The 20,891-nt window shown below is 44.3% G+C and overlaps 1 protein-coding gene across 1 annotated transcript in view; it reads right to left on the bottom strand.

Annotated features, from left to right (window-relative positions):
• Positions 1–19,394, bottom strand: part of DCP1A (decapping mRNA 1A) — a 139,475-nt gene extending 120,081 nt beyond the window's left edge. Inside the window, exons 1-3 of the mRNA XM_082266389.1 lie at positions 19,204–19,394; positions 11,340–11,380; positions 8,621–8,748 (exon numbers count right to left, since the gene is read on the bottom strand). Coding sequence (XP_082122515.1) covers positions 8,621–8,748; positions 11,340–11,380; positions 19,204–19,368 — 334 coding nt within the window. The 5' untranslated portion in view covers positions 19,369–19,394. The remainder of the gene's footprint in view (positions 1–8,620; positions 8,749–11,339; positions 11,381–19,203) is intronic.
• Positions 19,395–20,891: the final 1,497 nt, after the last annotated feature.

Raw genomic sequence — 20,891 nt, 5'->3', positions numbered from 1 at the left:
GAACCTTTTTCTAAGTCGGTTCCCTAAATGAGCTATAGCCCCCCAGTGCCAGCAGCTCTCATGCAGCCCCAGACCATGACATACTTGTCTTGGTACTCCTCACCTGGTTGCCGCCACACACACTTACTTGACACTATCTGAACAAAATACGTTTATTTTGGTCTCATCAGACCACAGGACATGGTTCCAGTAATCCATGTCCTTAGTCTGCTTGTCTTCAGCAAACTGTTTGCGGACTTTTTTGTGCATCACCTTTAGAAGAGGCTTCCTTCTGGGACGACAGCCATGCAGACCAATTTGATGCAGTGTGCGGCGTATGGTCTGAGCACTGACAAGCTGACCCCCACCCCTTCAACCTCTGCAACAATGCTGGCAGAACATCTATGTCTATTTCCCAAAGACAACCTCTGGATAGGACGCTGAGCACGTGAACTCAACTTCTTAGGTCGACCATGGCGAGGCCTGTTCTGAGTGGAACCTGTGCTGGTAAACCGCTGTATTGTCTTGGCCACAGTGCTGCAGCTCAGTTTCAGGGTCTTGGCAATCTTCTTATAGCCTAGGCCATCTTAATGTAGAGCAACAATTCTTTTTTTCAGATCCTCAGAGGAGTTCTTTACCATGAGGTGCCATGTTGAACTTCCAGTGACCAAATGTAACACACCTGCTCCCCATTCACACCTGAGACCTTGTAACACTAACGAGTCACATGACACCGGGGGAGGGAAAATGGCTAATTGGGCTCAATTTGGACATTGTCACTTAGGGGTGTACTCACTTTTGTTGCCAGCGGTTTAGACATTAATGGCTGTGTGTTGAGTTATTTTGAGGGGACAGCAAATTTACACTGTTACTGCGGGTTCACACGACCGCGACTTGGTCGCCTGACAAGTCGTGCTCCCTTCTGTGCTATGGGAACCATTCTAATAGGGACTTAGAAAAAGGTTCCTGCACTACTTTTGACCGAAGTCGGTGTGACTTGCATTGACTTCCATTATGTGAAGTCCGTGCAAGTCGCACCGAAGACGCGGTGCACGGCGACTTCACTAGTCGCCCCCGAAGTCGTGTCGCCATAGTGTGAACCGACTCTTATACAATACTCACTACTTTACATTGTAGCAAAGTGTCATTTCTTCAGTGTTGTCACATGAAAAGATATAATTAAATATTTACAAAAATGTGGAGGGGTGTACTCTCTTTTGTGAGATACTGTATGTATGATCCCCCTCAGGATAACATGGGTATACTGCAAGTTGTTTAAGGAATGGAATCTAAATGTACAATATGTCAGCGACTTTATGGTTTTATAGGAGGATATTTTTTTTTAACGTAAAATATAAATACAAATTTGCCTTTATACTTGCCTAGAAGGACCCAGTAGCTAGAAAATTTAGTTTTTAGTGCATGTTGGAAGCCGACAGTCCCAGTACTCCTAATGAATTCATATTTTAAATAAATAATAACCTTTCTAGAGAATGTTTATATACATTTTGTTCAGTGGCAGTGTGGCTACTCTTTAGGATGGATTGTTTTTTTGTAATTATTTGAGGTGGAACCTGCACATGGGAATAGTCTGAGACGATTGTTGTTCGCTATATAAATATTGTCAGCCATTCTACCAATTCTCCATACTAAGTACTGTACTGTATTTTTTATTTTGCCCCTCTTGCAGGAGATTTCCCATCACTTCCTGACAGAAAGTAAAGGCAGCAATAAAGTATAGGATATTTTCCAGCACACCACGGATCTTTAGATTAAGTCTAATTGTTTTTTTTATTAAAGAATAAATCACATCAACAACAAGAAAGTGCAAGGTTTCGGGGGCCAAGCAGGGCCCCTGGGATGCCCAATGAAGGGGTCCTGCATGGCTTCGAAACATTGCACTTTCCTGTTCTTGTGATCATTCTTCCATAAAAAAAATAATTTGGACTTAATTTGAAGATCCATGGTATACTGGCAAATTCCCTACACTTGATTGTGTTGAGCAGGCTGCCACTCTATAGCCAATTCTGAAATGTTAGCTGCCTTTATCTCTGGCTGACCTGAAACAGGAATGGAGCTAGTGAAGTCTGAAAACGGCCAAGATAAGTAACAAAGTGGTTTCAAAGGCTGAAGGTTTTATTAACGTCATGCATTAAGATAAAAAAGCCTTCTGTGTGAAGCAGCCCCCCTCAACCCCCATAATACTTACCTGAGCCCATCTTCATCCAACGATGTTGCAGGAGTTTCTCAGCTGCCCGGGACTCCCCTCCTCATTGGCTGAGACAGCAGCACGATTGGCTCCTGCTGTTGTCAAAGTCAGTCAGCCAGCCAATCAGGAGAGAGAGGGGCAGGGCCGGGCCTTGGCTCCATATCTGAATGAACAGGAGCAGAGACTCTGCTTGAGTGCTTGCTGTGGGGGCACTCAACAGGTGGGAGGGGCCAGGAAGCACAGACGAGTGGCCCGAGAGGAGGAGGATCCAGGCCACTCTGTGCAAAACCAATGCAACAGAGCAGGTAGGTATAACATGTTTGTTGTTATTAAAAAAATAAAAACATGAGACCTTTCAATCACTTTAAGGCCCCTTTCCCACAGGCGAACCGTTCAGATCCGCCTGTCCGTTTTTCAGGCAGATCTGAATGGATGCCCCATGCATCTTTATGGGGCATCGGATGTCAGCGGAAACAAGTCTGCTGACATCTGATCCGATCTGTCAAATCTGGATGGATGGAAACCCTATTTTCCATCCATCCAGCGGATCGGATGAGAATGGACAGACGGTCCGTTCCCATCCGATTCCCCCATAGAGAACAGCGGGGACCTGACAGCTCTGTCTCCGCACACAGCACGGAGACAGAGCAGTGCTCAGTGGGGGGGTCGTCGGATCTATCCCCCGCTGAGAAAAACGGAGTCCGCCGACGTGTGAAAGGGGCCTGAACCTTGTAAAAAAAAAATAATAATCTGTACATACATTAGCTTCAATAAGAAATACAATATACATATACACACACACACACACACACACACACACACACATACATACATACAGTGGGTACGGAAAGTATTCAGACCCCCTTAAATTTTTCACTCTTTGTTATATTGCAGCCATTTGCTAAAATCATTTAGGTTCATTCTTCTTCCTCATGAATGTACACATAGCACCCCATACTGACAGAAAAACACAGAATTGTTGACATTGTTGCAGATTTATTAAAAAAGAAAAACTGAAATATCACATGGTCCTAAGTATTCAGACCCTTTGCTCAGTATTTAGTAGAAGCCCCCTTTTGATCTAATACAGCCAGGAGTCTTTTTGGGAAAGATGCAACAAGTCTTTCACACCTGGATTTGGGGATCCTCTGCCATTCCTCCTTGCAGATCCTCTCCAGTTCTGTCAGGTTGGATGGTAAACGTTGGTGGACAGCCATTTTTAGATCTCTCCAGAGATGCTCAATTGGGTTTAAGTCAGGGCTCTGGCTGGGCCATTCAAGAACAGTCACGGAGTTGTTGTGAAGCCACTCCTTCGTTATTTTAGCTGTGTGCTTAGGGTCATTGTCTTGTTGGAAGGTAAACCTTCGGCCCAGTCTGAGGTCCAGAGCACTCTGGAGAAGGTTTTTGTCCAGGATATCCCTGTACTTGGCCGCATTCATCTTTCCCTCGATTGCAACCAGTCGTCCTGTCCCTGCAGCTGAAAAACACCCCCACATCATGATGCTGCCACCACCATGCTTCACTGTTGGGACTGTATTGGACAGGTGATGAGCAGTGCCTGGTTTTCTCCACACATACCGCTTAGAATTAAGGCCAAAAAGTTCTATTTTGGTCTCATCAGACCAGAGAATCTTATTTCTCACCATCTTGGAGCCCTTCAGGTGTTTTTTAGCAAACTCCATGCGGGCTTTCATGTGTCTTACACTGAGGAGAGGCTTCCGTCGTGCCACTCTGCCATAAAGCCCCGACTGGTGGAGGGCTGCAGTGATGGTTGACTTTCTACAACTTTCTCCCATCTCCTGACTGCATCTCTGGAGCTCAGCCACAGTGATCTTTGGGTTCTTCTTTACCTCTCTCACCAAGGCTCTTCTCCCCCGATAGCTCAGTTTGGCCAGACGGCCAGCTCTAGGAAGGGTTCTGGTCGTCCCAAACGTCTTCCATTTGAGGATTATGGAGGCCACTGTGCTCTTAGGAACCTTAAGTGCAGCAGAAATCTTTTTGTAACCTTGGCCAGATCTGTGCCTTGCCACAATTCTGTCTCTGAGCTCTTCAGGCAGTTCCTTTGACCTCATGATTCTCATTTGCTCTGACATGCATTGTGATCTGGAAGGTCTTATATAGACAGGTGTGTGGCTTTCCTAATCAAGTCCAATCAGTATAATCAAACACAGCTGGACTCAAATGAAGGTGTAGAACCATCTCAAGGATGATCAGAAGAAATGGAAAGCACCTGAGTTAAATATATGAGTGTCACAGCAAAGGGTCTGAATACTTAGGACCATGTGATATTTCAGTTTTTCTTTTTTAATAAATCTGCAACAATGTCAACAATTCTGTGTTTTTCTGTCAGTATGGGATGCTATGTGTACATTCATGAGGAAGAAGAATGAACTTAAATGATTTTAGCAAATGGCTGCAATATAACAAAGAGTGAAAAATTTAAGGGGGTCTGAATACTTTCCGTACCCACTGTACATACATATATATATATATTATACATACATATACACACACACACACAGCTACATTATTCTCTGTTTTTTTTTTTCTGCTTGGAATTCAGCTTTAAGAAATTGTACATCACAAGCAAAGCATGTCCCTACAGCACTGCAGGAGATCAAGCTTTTAAACGTTGCTCATTTTGTTTTCATATCTATCACCGTGCAGCTGATGTAATTAAGGTATAAACAATACACACGTAAAAAGTAATAGTGGTATGTCAGTTTCCATTATGGAGCTCATTAGTCAAGGCGACGATGCAATTCAATGTTCCTAAAGCACAAAAAGTACACAATAACAAACTAGAAACTAACAGAAAAATTGTAGAAAAATTTGTTTAGCAGGAAAAAAAAAAAATCTAGGTCTGCTATGGGAGTTTAAAGAGAATGGAATGCATTTTTACACATATTTTCTTGCTTTATTATTTTGCTAGGATATAAACCTATAATGCATTTTATTTATATCGTATGTACTAGGCTTAAGGATGAACAATAAAAAGCAGCCGCAATTTTATGACAAGCAGTTATCATGACAACTGATTGAGATGCTGAGCTAGCTTTCATCTACATTCCTCTTCCTCACTGATGATTGTAGGTAAGCATGAATTATTAGCACAGAGTAATTAAAACAGCTCAGCAGGCGTGAAAAATCCATCGGTCAACCCTGAAAGCCAACAAAATCTGTGTCCGTGGAGCGAATATCTTGTACTCTGTAGCAGCGATCAGTGGATCTCATACAGCTTTAATTAAAAAAAAATAAACTTCTTTATTTAGAGCAAGGAAAGGACACCATGCACTTCAAACAGTATGTTCCAAATCAAAGTCCAAAGAGTAAGAGCTCTATTGTTCAAAATGCGTAAAAAGCTTATTGTTTCTGTTTTTAACAAATGAAGTTGACTTGTATAGTAAGAGTCTGTTGAGCACTATCTAACCTTGAAATTCTACCTGCAAAAGCTTATACTTTAGGGATTCAGTTTTATTCAATTTCATGTTCTCATGCTACAGCTTATGTTTTTTTTTCTTTTGAGGCATACAACAGAAGTATAGTACGCGTTCAAACCTGTCATATCTACAGGTGAGGCGATCTGTTAAATCGCTGCCCGGCACCATGCAGCTCGACTGGCATTTGCCATTGAACACCAGAATTGGCAGGCCTGCCACTGGCGCCCTGTGCTTTTCACAGATGAGCAGGTTCACCCTGAGCACACGTGACAGACGTTAAAGGGTCTGGAGAAGCTAAGGAGAATGATATGCTGCCTGTAACATCGTTCACATGACAGGTTTGGTGGTGGGTCAGTGATGGTCTGAGGAGGCAAATCCATGGAGGAATGCACACACCTCTACAGACTATACCACGGATTCTCAAACTACGGCCCTCCTGCTGTTGCGGAACTACTGTACACGTCCCATGAGGCATTGTAAAACTCTGACATTCACAGACATGACTAGGCATGATGGGAATTATAGTTCCTGAACATCTGGGGGGCCATAGTTTGAAGACCCCTGGACTAGACAATGGCACCCTGACTGCCATTAGGCATCAGGATGAAATCCTTGGACCCATTGTCAGACTCTACGTTGGTTCAGTGGGTCCTGGGTTTCTCCCGATACACGACAAAACCCGGCCACCACCAGGACACCATCCATCGTCTCATTAGGAGCATGTACCAACATTGTCAGGCATGCATACAAGCACTTGGGGGGGCATACAGACTACAGAGTACCATTTTGAGTTGCTGCAATGAAATATCAGCAAAATGGACTAGACTAATGCCTAATTTTTTCACTCTGATCTTTAAATTTAGCCCACTGTAGGTTGATAATTTTTGTTTCCATCAAACGTTGTGGCATCTTTTTGTTCCCAACACCTTACCCAGTCCATATCAGTATAGATATCCAGTGTTTTTTTCCCCATTGAGATCTGATGTGTTTTCAAAGTGCTCCTTTTTTTTTTTTTTGAGCAGTGTATTTAAAATGCAGCTCAATTTTTCTGCACTTGAGTTCCTTGATCTGCCACCTGCTGTGGCCACTGGGATAGGGTGGTGTCACTTTCCTTGTTGGATTTTTAATGTGATAGGTTAGAGAAAGCAAAAGCCTAGGTTAACATGGTGAGTGACAGAACAGAGTGGCGTTATGACCTATGTGCATGGCCATAAGGAATACGTCAAGTACCCCTACATGCACGGGTTTGCTGGCGGCATTGAACATGGATTGCAGCTTTGAGTTTTAATAAATCTCCTTGCTGTCGAAATATTTAACTGTGGTTAAAGCAGAACTAAACTGCTTTCTGTTTGGTGGGCTTGGCTTCCTGCTCAGACTACCTTTCGTCCCAAAGTGATATTTAAGTTATAGGTGCAGCATGTTGGGGAAAAAAAAAAAGTTTATGGCCTCTTATGTTTCATGGATACCTCAACAGTGACCTCTACTTGTGATAATTCCTGACTCATCCAATGTTGCACTCTCTCCAAAAATTAAAAATCCAACAAGAAAAAAGGGACACCCCCCTCATAGTTGATACAACAGATGGCAGACCAGGACACTTGCGTGCAGATCACACCAAAAGAGTCCCCAGATTAACTGTATATACGAAAGAAGGGAGTTAGCATCTACCAACAAAAAATATGAAATATTTTTCAGTTGACAAGCCCATAATGAGGGCCAAATGTTGTCTTCTATGACCTCCTCTCAGCAAATTCCTTTATTTACCAAAAATACATGAGATAATGAAAAGCAGGCTTGTGTTTAGACCACACAGCAGATGACCGGGCCTTAAAAATATATAGGCACATAGGAAGAAAGAGGTAACCACCTTCTAAGATGCTAATTCTCTGGCCTTCATAATGATTTAATGGATAAGTTCACTTGTGGGAACATGTTACATGTTTCACCTGTTTTTAGGGTGGAACATGTAACATGTTCCCACTCCTGCAGCCACTCCCCGCTGCCCTCTCTCCCTGTGACAGCAGTATTAGAAGATCCAAATACAAGCCATCACTTTTTGAAAACAGCGTGGTTGCGAGGGGCTCTGCCCACACGGCCGCGTCATTTACAGATTTCTGTAAATGAACTACAAGTCCCAACATCCATAGCGGCTTGTAGTTCTCAATGAAATACCACGGCGCTGTGGAGAGTCATGGTAGTTCATCGCGTCTTCCTGTCAGTGTGAAACTGCCTGCCCTTACAATGTACAGGCAGATAACTCACACAGACATTCTCCAGGAGACCTGCAAAGCATCAGCGAATCGCTGGTGCAATGCTTTACAGGCTCCTAAAAATATGTAAATGCATATTTTTTCTGCAAAAAAATTTGCATTTTTTATGAAGTGAACTATCCTTTAATGGCGTCAGTGTTCCTTGAGTCAATGACTTGGAAACAGTCTGCAGATTGGGAGTTGTAACTTTGATTTCTGACCTGCTTACTTGTTTCAGGACAAAGCCTCAGAAAGTAATAAAGCAAGCCAAGTAGTAGTATTATTATTGTCGGGATACATCCAGAGACTGAAGCGGCTCTTTGACATCAGCCTACAGCGGACTTTATAACACTTTAGTGCACTTACTTTTGCACTCCTGTGACCCACAAGAGACGTATGAACAAACAAGCTTTGGCCATTCTTCTCTTTTAAGCATCCCATAATAAGCAATATGGTGTACCAACAATAAATGAAGGGGGGTGCAGCCAGGCCAATACTGAAAATAAAAAAATAAAAACTATGGACTCTACTACTTTCAACTAAGTTATCAGGAGGCTTGCTGACTTTTGCTTGGTTTCCAAAGGTCTCAGTCCTCTCCCTAACTGTAAGCATGGACCAGACATCTCCCAGTGCATGGGAATACATAACTTTCTCACCATGTACAGAATCAAAATGCAAATGCAGAAATTTAAACAGACCCCTTTTCCTAAATACACACTCGTTACATAATTAGCAGCACTCACAACTTGAGTTCCGGTACAGCAAGAAAGGTTCATGAAGCTGAAATTCTAGATCTTTGTTGACAGGTTCCACCAAATTGTGCATGTTAAGGCGGTTCATTATGGTAAAGCCATGGTGCGGAGATGCTGACCTAAAAAAGTAGAAATAGGATTAAATGGAACTGGCCATTTTCTATAGCTGCTTGTAAAAAGAACAATTCTAAAAATCAACATGGGAGCTTTTAGACCCAAGCTGCCAGCATGGGGCAACAAAAGGTCTTAGAGCCTACAAACATCAACATTCTACAAACAATACCCCATAACGACAATGTGATAGAAGTTGGTTTGAAATCTTTAAAAATGTATTAAAATACAAAAAAAATAAAAAAAATCACATGTACATAAGTATTCACAGCCTTTGCCATGACACTCAAAATTGAGCTCAGGTGCATCCTGTTTTCTCTGATCATCCTTAGATGTTTCTACAACTTGACCGGAGTCCACCTGTGGTAAATTCAGTCAATTGGACATTTTTTGGAAAGGTCCCACAATTAACAGTGCATGTCAGTGCACAAACCAAGCCATGAAGTCCAAGGAATTGTCTGTAGACCTCCGAGACAGGATTGTATTGAGGCACAGATCTGGTGAAGGGTACAGAAAAACATCTGCAGCATTGAAGGTCCCGGTGAGCACAATGGCCTCCATCAGCCGTAAATTGAAGAAGTTCGGAACTACCAGGACTTTTCCTAAAGCCAGCCGCCCAGCCAAACTGAGCGATCGGAGGAAAAGGGCCTTAGTCAGAGAGGTGACCAAGAACTTGATGGTCACTCGGACAGAGCTCCAGTGTTTCTCTGTGGAGAGAGGAGAACCTTTCAGAAGGACAACCATCTCTGCAGCACTCCATCAATCAGGCCTGTATGGTAGAGAGGACAGACAGAAGAAACTACCCAATAAAAAGCACATGACAGTCCATCTGGAGCTTTCCAAAAAGGCACCTTAAAGACTCTCAGACCATGAGAAACAAAATCCTCTGGTCTGATGAAACAGAGATTGAACGCTTTGGCTTGAATAGGAAGCATCATGTCTGGAGGAAACCAGGCACCGCTCATCACCTGGCCAATACCATCCCTGCAGTGAAGCATGGTGGTGGCAACATTAGGCATTGGGGATGTTTTTCAGTGGCAGGAACTGGGAGACTAGTCAGGACCGTGGGAAAGATGAATGCAGCAATGTATAGAGATATCCTTGATGAAAACCTACTCCAGAGGACTCTGGACCTCAGAATGGTGTAAGGTTCATCTTTCAACAGGACAACGACCCTAAGTACACAGCCAAGATAATAAAGCAGTAGCTACAGGACAACTCTGTGAATGTCCTTGAGTGGCCCAGCCAAAGCCCAGACTTGAACCTGATTAAACATATCTGGAGATCTGAAAATGGCTGTGCACCGACGCTCCAACCTTGAGAGATCCTGCAAAGAATGGGAGAAACTGCCCAAAAATAGGTGTGCCAAGCTTGCAGCATTATACTCAAAAAGACTTGAGGCTGTAATTGGTGCCAAAGCTGCTTCAACAAAGTATTGAACAAATACTTATGTTCATGCGATTTTTTCCTTATTTATTTTTAATTTGCAAAGATTTCAAACAAACTTTCACATTGGCATTGAATTTATTCCATTTTGGAATAAGGCTGTAACATAAAATGTGGAAAAAGTGAAGCGCTGTGGATACTTTCCAGAAGCACTGCAGTTGCGTATTGCCATTACCTTCTATAGGCAGTTGTATACAACTGGGCAGGGAAATGAACTGGAGTTTACGCTATACGCCCTTTCCACCATCCCTAAAATTCACTTATCCTTTATGATTACACACCCTATAGTAACCCACCTTTCCCCAGATGCATTTTTACCAGCATTCCACTACCTCAGCCACCGTAGTGTCAGCCATACATAGCTTATGCAAATTTCTTTCCTGCAACAACGGGTCACGATAATCACAGGAGGTTGTACCCAAGCTGATCAATAAACTTGGTACATTTAGCCTGCCCATTAACAGTTCGAATCTCGGCCGATTGCTGCTGATTGGAACCATGTGTGACCCGCTTTAGGCAGCTAAAATAACATTTCAACTGGAGGCTACACCTGCACAGTTGATCCCTACAGACTTCTATAGGAGTCCCTGCCTCAGGAGATGTCCACATGGAAGTCTATGGGGTACAAATGTGCAGGTGATAGAACATAATAGCTGTGGGCTCCAAAAATTGCAACAAACTGAACCTGTGGAATGGAGTTAAGAAAACAAATGGGAAAAGGGAGGATTACTGTAAGTTGGGAGGGCAAAAAAGTACATTTTGTGGGAAAGTACACCTATAGTTTAATACAATGTGTATCTGAAGATCTATATCTATTACGATGCACTTCAAATGGGCTTTAAATCTCAATAACAAACATTCAATCACCAGTGTAGTCCTAGCCTAAGCTTTCATCAGTCTTCTGTAGGGTAAAGCTGGTCAGACGTGGAGCGAATTACGGCTAGTTCCTGAAGAACCAGCTGACATTCGCTGAGTGCCCCCGTCAGCCCTCTCCCACCCGACATTCTTTGATCAAGGAATGTTGGCTGAACAATGGTATTCTGAAAGCCACTAGTGCAGACCCCAATGGTTTGTCAGAATGCAAACCATTCAGAATTAAAAAAAAATGCCATTCCACATTTTTAGAATCAACTTTCCATGCAATCATGCGTACCTTGTATACACAAATAAGGTCCCTTCTATGTCAGTCTTCTCCTGTTAAAAAGAAAATATATTACGTTAATCTTAGCCTGTGGACCTAAAAAGACATTGTCATATAACAAAACCGTTTAATCAAAGCACATTCTTGTAAAAAAGAAAGAATGAATACTTACCTCCTCGGCCACCTGTGCCACTCAATGCTACTCTGTTGTAGAAACTGCATAAGTACCAAGCATTCATCCATGGGCACAAACTGCACTAAATGTTCATACTGCTAGGTGTGCCTTTCAGCCTCTCAGTTTGACAAGCTGCCAGCAGTGTGGTTGGATGGTGAACCTGTGCCCTCCATCTGCAGCTAAACGCCAGAGCCCCAGGCACCAGAGCTAATCACCCAGTCTGCATTGGGCCTTAAAGCCCAACTCCAACCAAAACATTTTATTTTAGATAGAGCTAGGAAGGGTTACAACTAGGGCTGAACGATAGTCGATGTGATATTGACTATCGTTCTGCGGGCGTGGGAGGTATTCATATCGCCGAAGACACAATATTGTGCAGGCAGCCGACACAAACGAGTTTCCCCTTGCTTTCGGCTGTGATCGGAACTCCGCCCCTCCAGCTCCCAGCTCTGCCTCTAGTCTCCAGCCGACCATTACTCCGCCCTGCTCCGCCCATTGTCTCTCCTGGCTGCATCGGGGGCGCACACGGGGGCGGGATCAGGCTGTAATGTGTTGTAAATAGAGTCAATGGAGAGACAATGGGCGGAGTAATGGTTGGCTGGAGACTAGAGGCAGAGCTGGCATCTCGGCCGAAAGCAAAGGGAAACTCGTCTCCGGTGAGGGAGGGGGAGCGCAGTGTCAGGTGTAGTACCGGTGATGAGAGGACGGTGACGGGGATCCTCTGGTGTCCGCTATGGAGTTCGCAGAGCTGATCAAAACCCCCCGGGTGGACAAGGTGGTCCTGTACCGACCCTTTCACCCGCCAGTGGGCAGGACCCTGTGCCTGACTGGTCAGCATCTGATCCTGAGCTCCAGACAGGACAACAGTGAGGAGCTGTGGCTGCTCCACTCATGTCAGGCTGTGTTCTAACTTCTTCTACCTCCCATTACCACTGTGAGTCCCGACTCTGCCTAATCCACACTGTCAGTGTCTTCTGCATTCCACCCAGAGAAATATTGCGATATATATATTGTTGAAAACCAAATATCGCAATTTACTTTTTTCCCCAATATCGTGCAGCCCTAGTTATTACCTCTAGCAGATATTTACTGATGTCAGATTCCCAGTTGGAAAGATTCCCCTCACTCCCTGTTGGCTCAGGAAAGAATAGAAAATCTCTGCAAGAGGGATACAAACACATCTTTTTGTGGGGAGGGGTTAAAACTGCTGAAAATGTTTTTTTTCCTGTTTCTGCTCCCCCACAGAACAAAAAAAAAAAAAAAAACAATTTTTTGCTGGAGTAGTCCCAGCTTTAGTACCCCAGAAGTACAAGCTGCTAAGCTTCAGATAATTTAGTTCCATGCTATCTGCAAGCGCCATCCTAGGCAGACTTTGGAAATAGCGGGACACCTGCTATTATCAGACGCATAAACAGAAGATTCCATTTAAAAGATGTAAAAAATGTGTCTTAAAAGGAGAACTCTGAAGTAGCTTTTGTATCTGCATGGTAATAACAAAATGTTTTCACAAATCCAACAGCCCCTTCCCTAAAGTTAATTTTATAGGGTCTCCATGCCCCTAAGGGCTTGTTTGCACTTGTGGTCAGGGGTGATAAAAATAGGTGATTGAGCTGCAGTTTTGCCACGTCCATTCAGCTGCAAATGCAAGGGTGAACCTGTATATACAGCACAGCTGTCATTCTTTGTGGCAAAAATGATACCTCCATATGTTTAGCAATTTCGCAATTATGAAAAGCATTCTTTGTGGACAAGGTGAAGAGCCTGGCATCACCACACCACCTCGTCCAACCAGGGAATGATTTGCATTTATTAACCACTTGAGCTCTGGAAGGTTTTACCCCCCTTAGCCACCAGGCCATTTTTTGCAATTCGGCACTGCGTTTCTTTAACTGACAATTGCACTGTCGTGCGACGCTGTACCCAAATACAGTTGATGCCCTTTTTTCCCCACAAATAGAGCTTTCTTTTGGTGGTATTTGATCACCTCTGCTGTTTTTAGACTTTGCGCTATAAACAAAATAAAAGCCACAATTTTGAAAAAAAATAAAAAAAAAAAAACACAATTTTTTACTTTCTGCTATAAAACATTCGCAATAAATTAAAAAAAAAAAAAAAAAATCTAATTTTTTTTTTTTTTTTTTTTTTTTTATCAGTTTAGACCGATTTGTATTCTGCTACATATTTTTGGTAAAAAAAAATCCCAAAAAGCGTATATTAATTTGTTTGTCCAAAAGTTATAACATCTACAAACTTCGGGATAGATTTATGGACTTTATATTTATTTATGTTATTAGTAATAGCGGCGATCAGTGATTTTTATCGGGACTGCGACATTGCGGTGGACAGATCACACCCCTGACATTTTTTTACATTTTTTGGGGACCAGTGACATTAATACAGTAATCAGTACTAAATAATATGCACTGTTACTGTAATAATGACCCTGGCAGGGAAGGTGTTAACACTGGGGGTGATCAAGGGTTAAATGTGTTCCTTTTTGTGTTTACAAACTGTGTGGGGGGATGGGTTGGGCAGAGACAGATCAGTGATTCAGCTTAGCTAAATCACACAATCTTTCCCCGCCTCTCTGACAGAAGACCCACCTGCTTTGTTTACATAAGCAGGCGGCTCTTCTGTCATTCTAGCCGGCGGGGACCGAGCCCGGTCTGGCTCCCGCTGTGATTAGACAGTGCACGCCGCTAGAACTGAGTGCGCATAATCATGTAGATCTACGCGATTATGCGCAGCTGAGCCGCCCTGTCACAGTATATCTGCATGGGGCGGTCGGCAAACGGTTAAGGAAATACAGAGCAATCTCTGAATGATGCCTGTGTCGAGCGCCAATCTCCTGCATTCACTAAGCAGCAGGGCAGCTGCTCAGCATGGGACCTGGAAGCTAGTAAAGAAGTGGAGTAGGGTGGTCACTACAGTGATTTCCGGCATCAAAGGGGATCCCACAGGTATGGTATATATATATTTACATTGGTCCAAGTTGTAATCAATGTAACTATGTAAAAAGAGCCATACCTAGAAATCTTCTTTAAGGATTAAAACAGGTTGCTGCGGTGACAAATCACCTCCCAGCTGCCTGTCAACTGCGCTCTGAATTTAACCACTGTGGATTGCTTTTAGGGAGGGGCGGTAAGGGCTGATGAAAATGTTAACTACACATAGATTATGTGATCATGACCTAGGCCTAGTTAACACATTATATTAGAGATCAAGTTAATATTTGGGTCTCTTCAATGGTCCTCCACTGTTCTGCAGGTTTGAATTTTTGTAACACTTACCTGCTTCTGTTTTCTAAACTACAACTCCCCTTCAGACACACACTGAACTGTGAATCTCCCAAACAACATTTGTCTGCTGATTGGACAGGTCCACCTAAAGGGGATACTTGAGTTGTATGTGGAGCACGTGGGCCGAGTCATCCTATTGACTCTTGGGCTTCTGACAGTTTTATCGGTGTTTGGGTTCCGCCTGTAAAAGCTCCTATATGTAAGCCTTAAGCCCCGTACACACATACCGATTGTCAGCCGTAAATATTCGGCCGACGACCGATCGGCCGATTGTAGGCTTGTTAATATGATGCTGCCGACATCGCACTTTCGGCCGAAAAGAATCCGTCGTGTAGGCATTAAAATTTTTGTTGGCCAACACCAGAACGGCCGATTGTTCGCCAGTCAGTACAGAATTCGGCTGACAATCAGCAGATTTGCAAGACTGGGCATGCTCAGAGAAGAAAAAAGACAAGGAAAGTTAACCATCACATGACATCACTTCTGCAGTCGGCTGTTGTTGGCCGACAACATTCGTGTGCAGTCTTTTGCAGTTTTCAACAGACACGACAGCCCTGGACAAAAGGACGGCCGATCGTTCGGCCGACGATCGGTACGTGTGTACGAGGCATTAAGGCCCGTACACACGATAAGAAAATCTGAAGGGAAAATTTGTCCGACGACCGATCTGCCGATTTTCGGATTGTTAGTATGGTGCTTTCGACAGCCAACTTCCGACTTTTCAGCTGACAAAATCCTGATGTGCCGGCTATAAAATTTTTGTTGTCCGTAATACAACGTCCGATTTACGTCTCATTAGTACAGATTTCAACGGAAAAAAAAATCTTAAGAGCAAGACTGGGCATGCTCAGAGATGAAAGAACACATACAAAGCAATCCAACACATGACATCACTTCTGAAGTAGAATTCTGTCGTACGGGAAAATTTGTATGAAAAAAACCTCTTCACTTTCCACATCAGACTAGCATGCCACAAAAAATGGACGAGCGGTCAGCGGAAATTCGTAGCGTGTGTACGGGGCTTAAGTGTCCATTGGCTGAGAGCGCTGGCTGGGGGGGGGGGGGGGGATGAGCGACCTCCAGTCAGACCACAATAGCTCAGTAGGGGATACTCACTGTACTAAGTTTGGATTGTTAGTATAGCGGCTCCAACCGAGCTGTCTGTTTTTTTACATTCAACCTGCCACGTTGAATGAAAAAAATCTGATGGTGTCTACCAGGCTTTAAATTCTCCCTTGTGCAGACATCCAAAGCCCTGAGGCAGGCCATCCATTATTCTTTTTTTTTTAACCAGTGGCTTAAAAAGAAAAAAAGAAAAGAGCGGATTCCCCCATCCACACAATCAAGGGGGAATCCCTACCACTGCTGTATTGTATTCTGACAGCCGTGAGCCTTCCCCTCAGTCAGAATACAGTGATCAGAGTTGCTGGATATAGTCAGTGATACGGATGGTTTAGTAAAAACCCGGCAGGCAGGTTGTACACAAGTCAAAATATAGAACGATTTCATTACAACCATGTCTGTACATGGATCATAATTTCGCCAGTCCTTGCTGAACCAGCTGATTTTCGATCCACGTATGGTCCGCCATCTTGGATGTGATGTCAGCAGACTCATGTCACACTCCATAGTTTTCCTCTAGCTTTTGGCCCAGCTCTTATATAAAGATGAGAGGAGGAGGAGATGGGCCAGCGCAGACAGCAAGCCTAGGATCACATCTCTGGGGGGTGAGGAAACCCATGTCTTCCTGACCCAAAGAGTTAGGCGCTGCACTGTAGCAGATGCATGAGGTAGATATGGAAGACTCTCAGTATATGTAAAGGCAAAAAAAAACAGAAAAATAAAATAACATCTAATGAATAGGATTGCTGCCAACACTCAGACACCAATCCTCAGCGACTAAAGTAAATGGTATTCTCAGCGACTGAGTGTTAGATGCATGGGGTGCCATTTAACCACTTGCCGACCGCTTACTTTATATATACAACAGCAGAGTGGCTCCTACAGGAAAAACCACATATCGTTACATTGGTCGCCCGGTGGCAGCTAGGGGGCGAGCGCGCCACCGCGCTCCCGCCCCCAATTCTCAGCGGGGAAGCTGATGCTTGTTTCAGACGGCTTCCGATTGCCGCCTGACACCCCTGATTGCTCCCCGCTGAGGGAGAAAAACGGTCAGCTGTTGTAAACACAGGCCACCGCCTTTCTCCCTGAAACGATCACAGAGCTCATGTGATCCTTCTATATAGGATCACATGTCTATGGTCACCTCAGAAGCCACGCCCCCCACAGTTAGAATCACTCCCCTAGGGTCACCTATACTGTTAACCCCTTCCCTGCCAGTGTCATTATTACAGTAACAGTGCATATTTTTAGCACAGATTACTGTAGTAATGTCACTGGGACCCCCAAGTGTCAAAAATGTCAGTTAAAGGTCCGATCTGTCCGCCGCAATGCCGCAGTCCCACAAAGAAATCGCAGATCACCGCCATTACTAGTAAAATAAAAAAATAAAAAAATGACAAATCTTTCCCGTAGTTAGTAGACGCGATAACTTTTGCGCAAACCAATCAAAATACGTTTATTGTTATTTTTTTTACCAAAAATATGTAGCAGAAAACAAAATAGATTTTACATTTTTTTTTGAAATGTCGTATAGAAGAATTTGAAAACCATTGTTTCTTTTTTTTTTTTTTAAATTGTCGTTCTTTTTTTGTTTATAGCGCAAAAAATAAAAATCGCACAGGTGATCAAATACCACAAAAAGAAAGCGCTATTTGGGGGAAAAAAAAAAAGGACGTCAATTTTATTTGGGTACAGCGTCGCACGAAAGCGCTATTGTCCATTAAAATAACGCAGTGCCGAATCGCAAAATAGGGCCTGGTCATTAAGGGGGCAAATCCTTCCGGTCTTAAAGTAGTTCTAAAGGCAGAAGGTTTTTTTTATATTAAATAGATTCAATGCATGAAGATAACAAAACCTTCTGTATCCAGCAGCCCCCCTAATACTTACCTGAGCGCCATCACAATCCAGTGATATGCACGAGAGATTCGGCTGTCCGAGACTCTCCCTCCTCATTGGCTGAGACGCAGCAGCACCACTGGCTCCAGTGTCACGTCGGATAATGGCTTCCGTCGGATAGTGCATCTCACGGACTGCGCGTGCGCGGTAAATGACGTCACCCCAGCTGACTGCTCTGCAGCTAGGGTTGACATCATTATTGTGCATGCGCAGTCCGTCGGATGCACTCTTCGACGGAAGGCTGCGGGAAGAATCGTTGCGATCTGCGCATGCGCGCTCATAGAGAGAGGAGGAGGGGAGAGAATCTATTGTCAGATTCTGCCTCGCTCTCTGCAAATCTATCGGGACGGATCGGATTACAGTGCAGTGTATTCTTATGTGTGAAATGGCGGGAATATTGTCAAGAGCTGTGTTTGTGTTCTCTATCAGACAATATTCCCGCCATTTCTCACATACAAATACACTGCACTGTAATCCGATCCGTCCCGATAGATGTGCAGAGAGCAAGGCAGAATCTGACAATAGATTCTCTCCCCTCCTCCATCTACCGTCGGATAGTGCATCCGACAAACTGCGCATGTCAGTGTCGTCACCGCCAGCACCGCTGATCGGAGCAGTCAGCTGGAGTGACGTCAGTCCGTCGGATGCACTATCCGACGGAAGGCATTATCCGACACGACACTGGCTGCTGTCAATTAAACCCAGTGAGCCAATGAGGGGAGAGAGAGATGGGGCCTAACCGAACCTCCGTGTCTGAATGGACACACAGAGCAGCAATTCGGGTGCCCCCATATCAAGCTGCTTACTTTGGGGGCACTCAACAGCAGGGAGGGACCAGAAGAGGAGGATCCGGGCAGCTCGGTGCAAAACCAACCGCACAGAGCAGGTAAGTATAATATGTTTGTTATTATCACCAATGTTCAATCGCAGGGCGATCTCCGCACAGTGCCGGACCACCATGTGATTCAGGGCAATTTCCAAAAAGCTTTGGGGTCTTCTTCTGTTTGAAATGAAGGGGCTGCTCTACCCCGAGACGTGTGCAGGCAACAATGTGACCCCCAGGTGATAGGCACTGTCGGAGGAGGGGAGGGCTGTGACAGACAAGGGAGGGGGGCTGTGCTGAGGAATAGACTCTTCATGGAGAAATCACATCTAATAAGTTCTGAGGCACAGATTGGAAAGGAAGCCTGTAAGTGATGTTCCTGTGTTATGGCCTGCAGTACAGGGGTGACAGCTTCTCTTTGTAACTACAAGGCCATGAGTAGAGCACAGCTACACACAGCTCACCAATACAGATATTGTCCCGATTATCCAGGGTGTCCCCTATGTATACATATCTAGCACAGGAGACCTCCTGGCTCCTCCTCTCTCCGGGCTCACTCACCCACTCATTGGCCTTAGCACTGAAGCTGTACAGGGCCACCTGTCCGGTGACATCCACAATGCCGCTGATGTATGGGTCCGAGCGGCGTAGAGCAGCCAAACTCATCTCATGCTCCACTTTACACCGCGACTCCATCTTCCAGCCACACTCCGGACGGTGCACCATGCTAAACCTTCCTCCGCTGCCGGGAGCGCCGCATATAGTTCCGCGGGGAGGAGGGTTCCGCCCGCCATGTGCGGGAGATCTGCTGTGCAGTTGTCAGGCACTTCCACTATACAGAGTTCATGTTTCTTGGCACATGGGGCTTCATACAGACCTACATCCAGGGCCGGACTGGGACTAAAATTCAGCCCTGTTAATAATTTCATACCAGCCCCATAGCATTATTGTACCCAGTGTTGGGGTAGTTACTCAAAAAATGTAACTAGTTACTTCAGTAAATTTTAATGAGATTACTTTACTAGTTACTGCATTTGAAAAGTAACTTCACTACTTATTACTTTACTCTCCTCTTTCTTAATTGACGGTGTAGAAGAAGATACATGACACTTATTCTGCATAGAGTTTATTGTATAAACACAGGCTTTGGGAAACATGAGAACAAAACCTGAAAAAACAGAATAAAACATAAAGTGCAACAAAAAGTCATAAACTTCATCCCTCTCTATTCTTCGAAATAATGATTGTATTGCACGGCTTGGGTAACGCAGGAAAGCGCGTTCCTATAGCCTAGTAAAGTAGTGTAGTTACCTCCTATAGCCTAGTAAAGTAGTGTAGTTACCTCCTATAGCCTAGTAAAGTAGTGTAGTTACCAGTATTAGTATTGTAACTAGTTACTTTACTTAGTTACCAAAAAAAGTAATGTAGTTACTGTAATTAGTTACTTTGTAACTAGTTACCCCCAACACTGATTGTACCGGCCAATCTTTGCGACTGGTGAGTATCTTTGCGTCTGTTGGATCTTTGCGACTGGTGAGTATCTTGCGTCTGTTGGATCTTTGCGACTGGTGAGTATCTTAGCGACTGGTTAGTATATTAGCGACTGGTGAGTACCCCAGGTTTAGTACCAGGGAAGTTAGAGGTAGTGTAGGTTAGGAAGAGCAGTTCGTTAATATATCCCCATAGAGTAGTGGGTAATAATGTCCGACAGGATTGCGGATGCCACTCAGTGCACTTCTTGCTGCATGTATGCGTTCCTTGATGAACCATTCGAGGGCGAATACTGCTGTGCAAGATGTGAGCAACTTGTTGCTCTGGTAGACCAGATCCTGGACCTACAGAACACAGTGGCAACACTGCGTGGCATCAACAACCTGGAAAGGAGCTTGGACATTACCTATCAGGCGCTGGTAGGGGCCAGCATAGAGGAGGGAGGAACAGAGGAGACGCAAGAAGCAGAGGTACGCAGCTGGGTGACTGTTAGGAAGGGTAGAGGGAGGAGAGCCAGGGAGGCCAATCCTGAGTTGGTACACCCTAACAAATCTGTCGAGTTGCAGGTTGAGGGGGATATCAGCTCAGGGGTGGCAGAGCTGGAGCATGCACCCTCCCCCAGCTGCCAGGGGAGGGACGGCTCCAGGAAGAAGGGGGGCCGTAACTCAGGAAAGGTTAGAAAGGTTGTGGTAGTTGGGGACTCAATTATCAAGAGGACAGAGAGGGAAATCTGTAAAAAAGATCTCGTGAACCGAACA

The sequence above is a fragment of the Pelophylax lessonae genome (genome assembly GCF_965119305.1).
Source record: "Pelophylax lessonae genome assembly, chromosome: 8".
Classification (NCBI taxonomy): domain Eukaryota; kingdom Metazoa; phylum Chordata; class Amphibia; order Anura; family Ranidae; genus Pelophylax; species Pelophylax lessonae.
The sequence above is the reverse complement of the archived record's forward strand: the minus strand, read 5'-3'. Positions and strand labels throughout refer to the sequence as shown.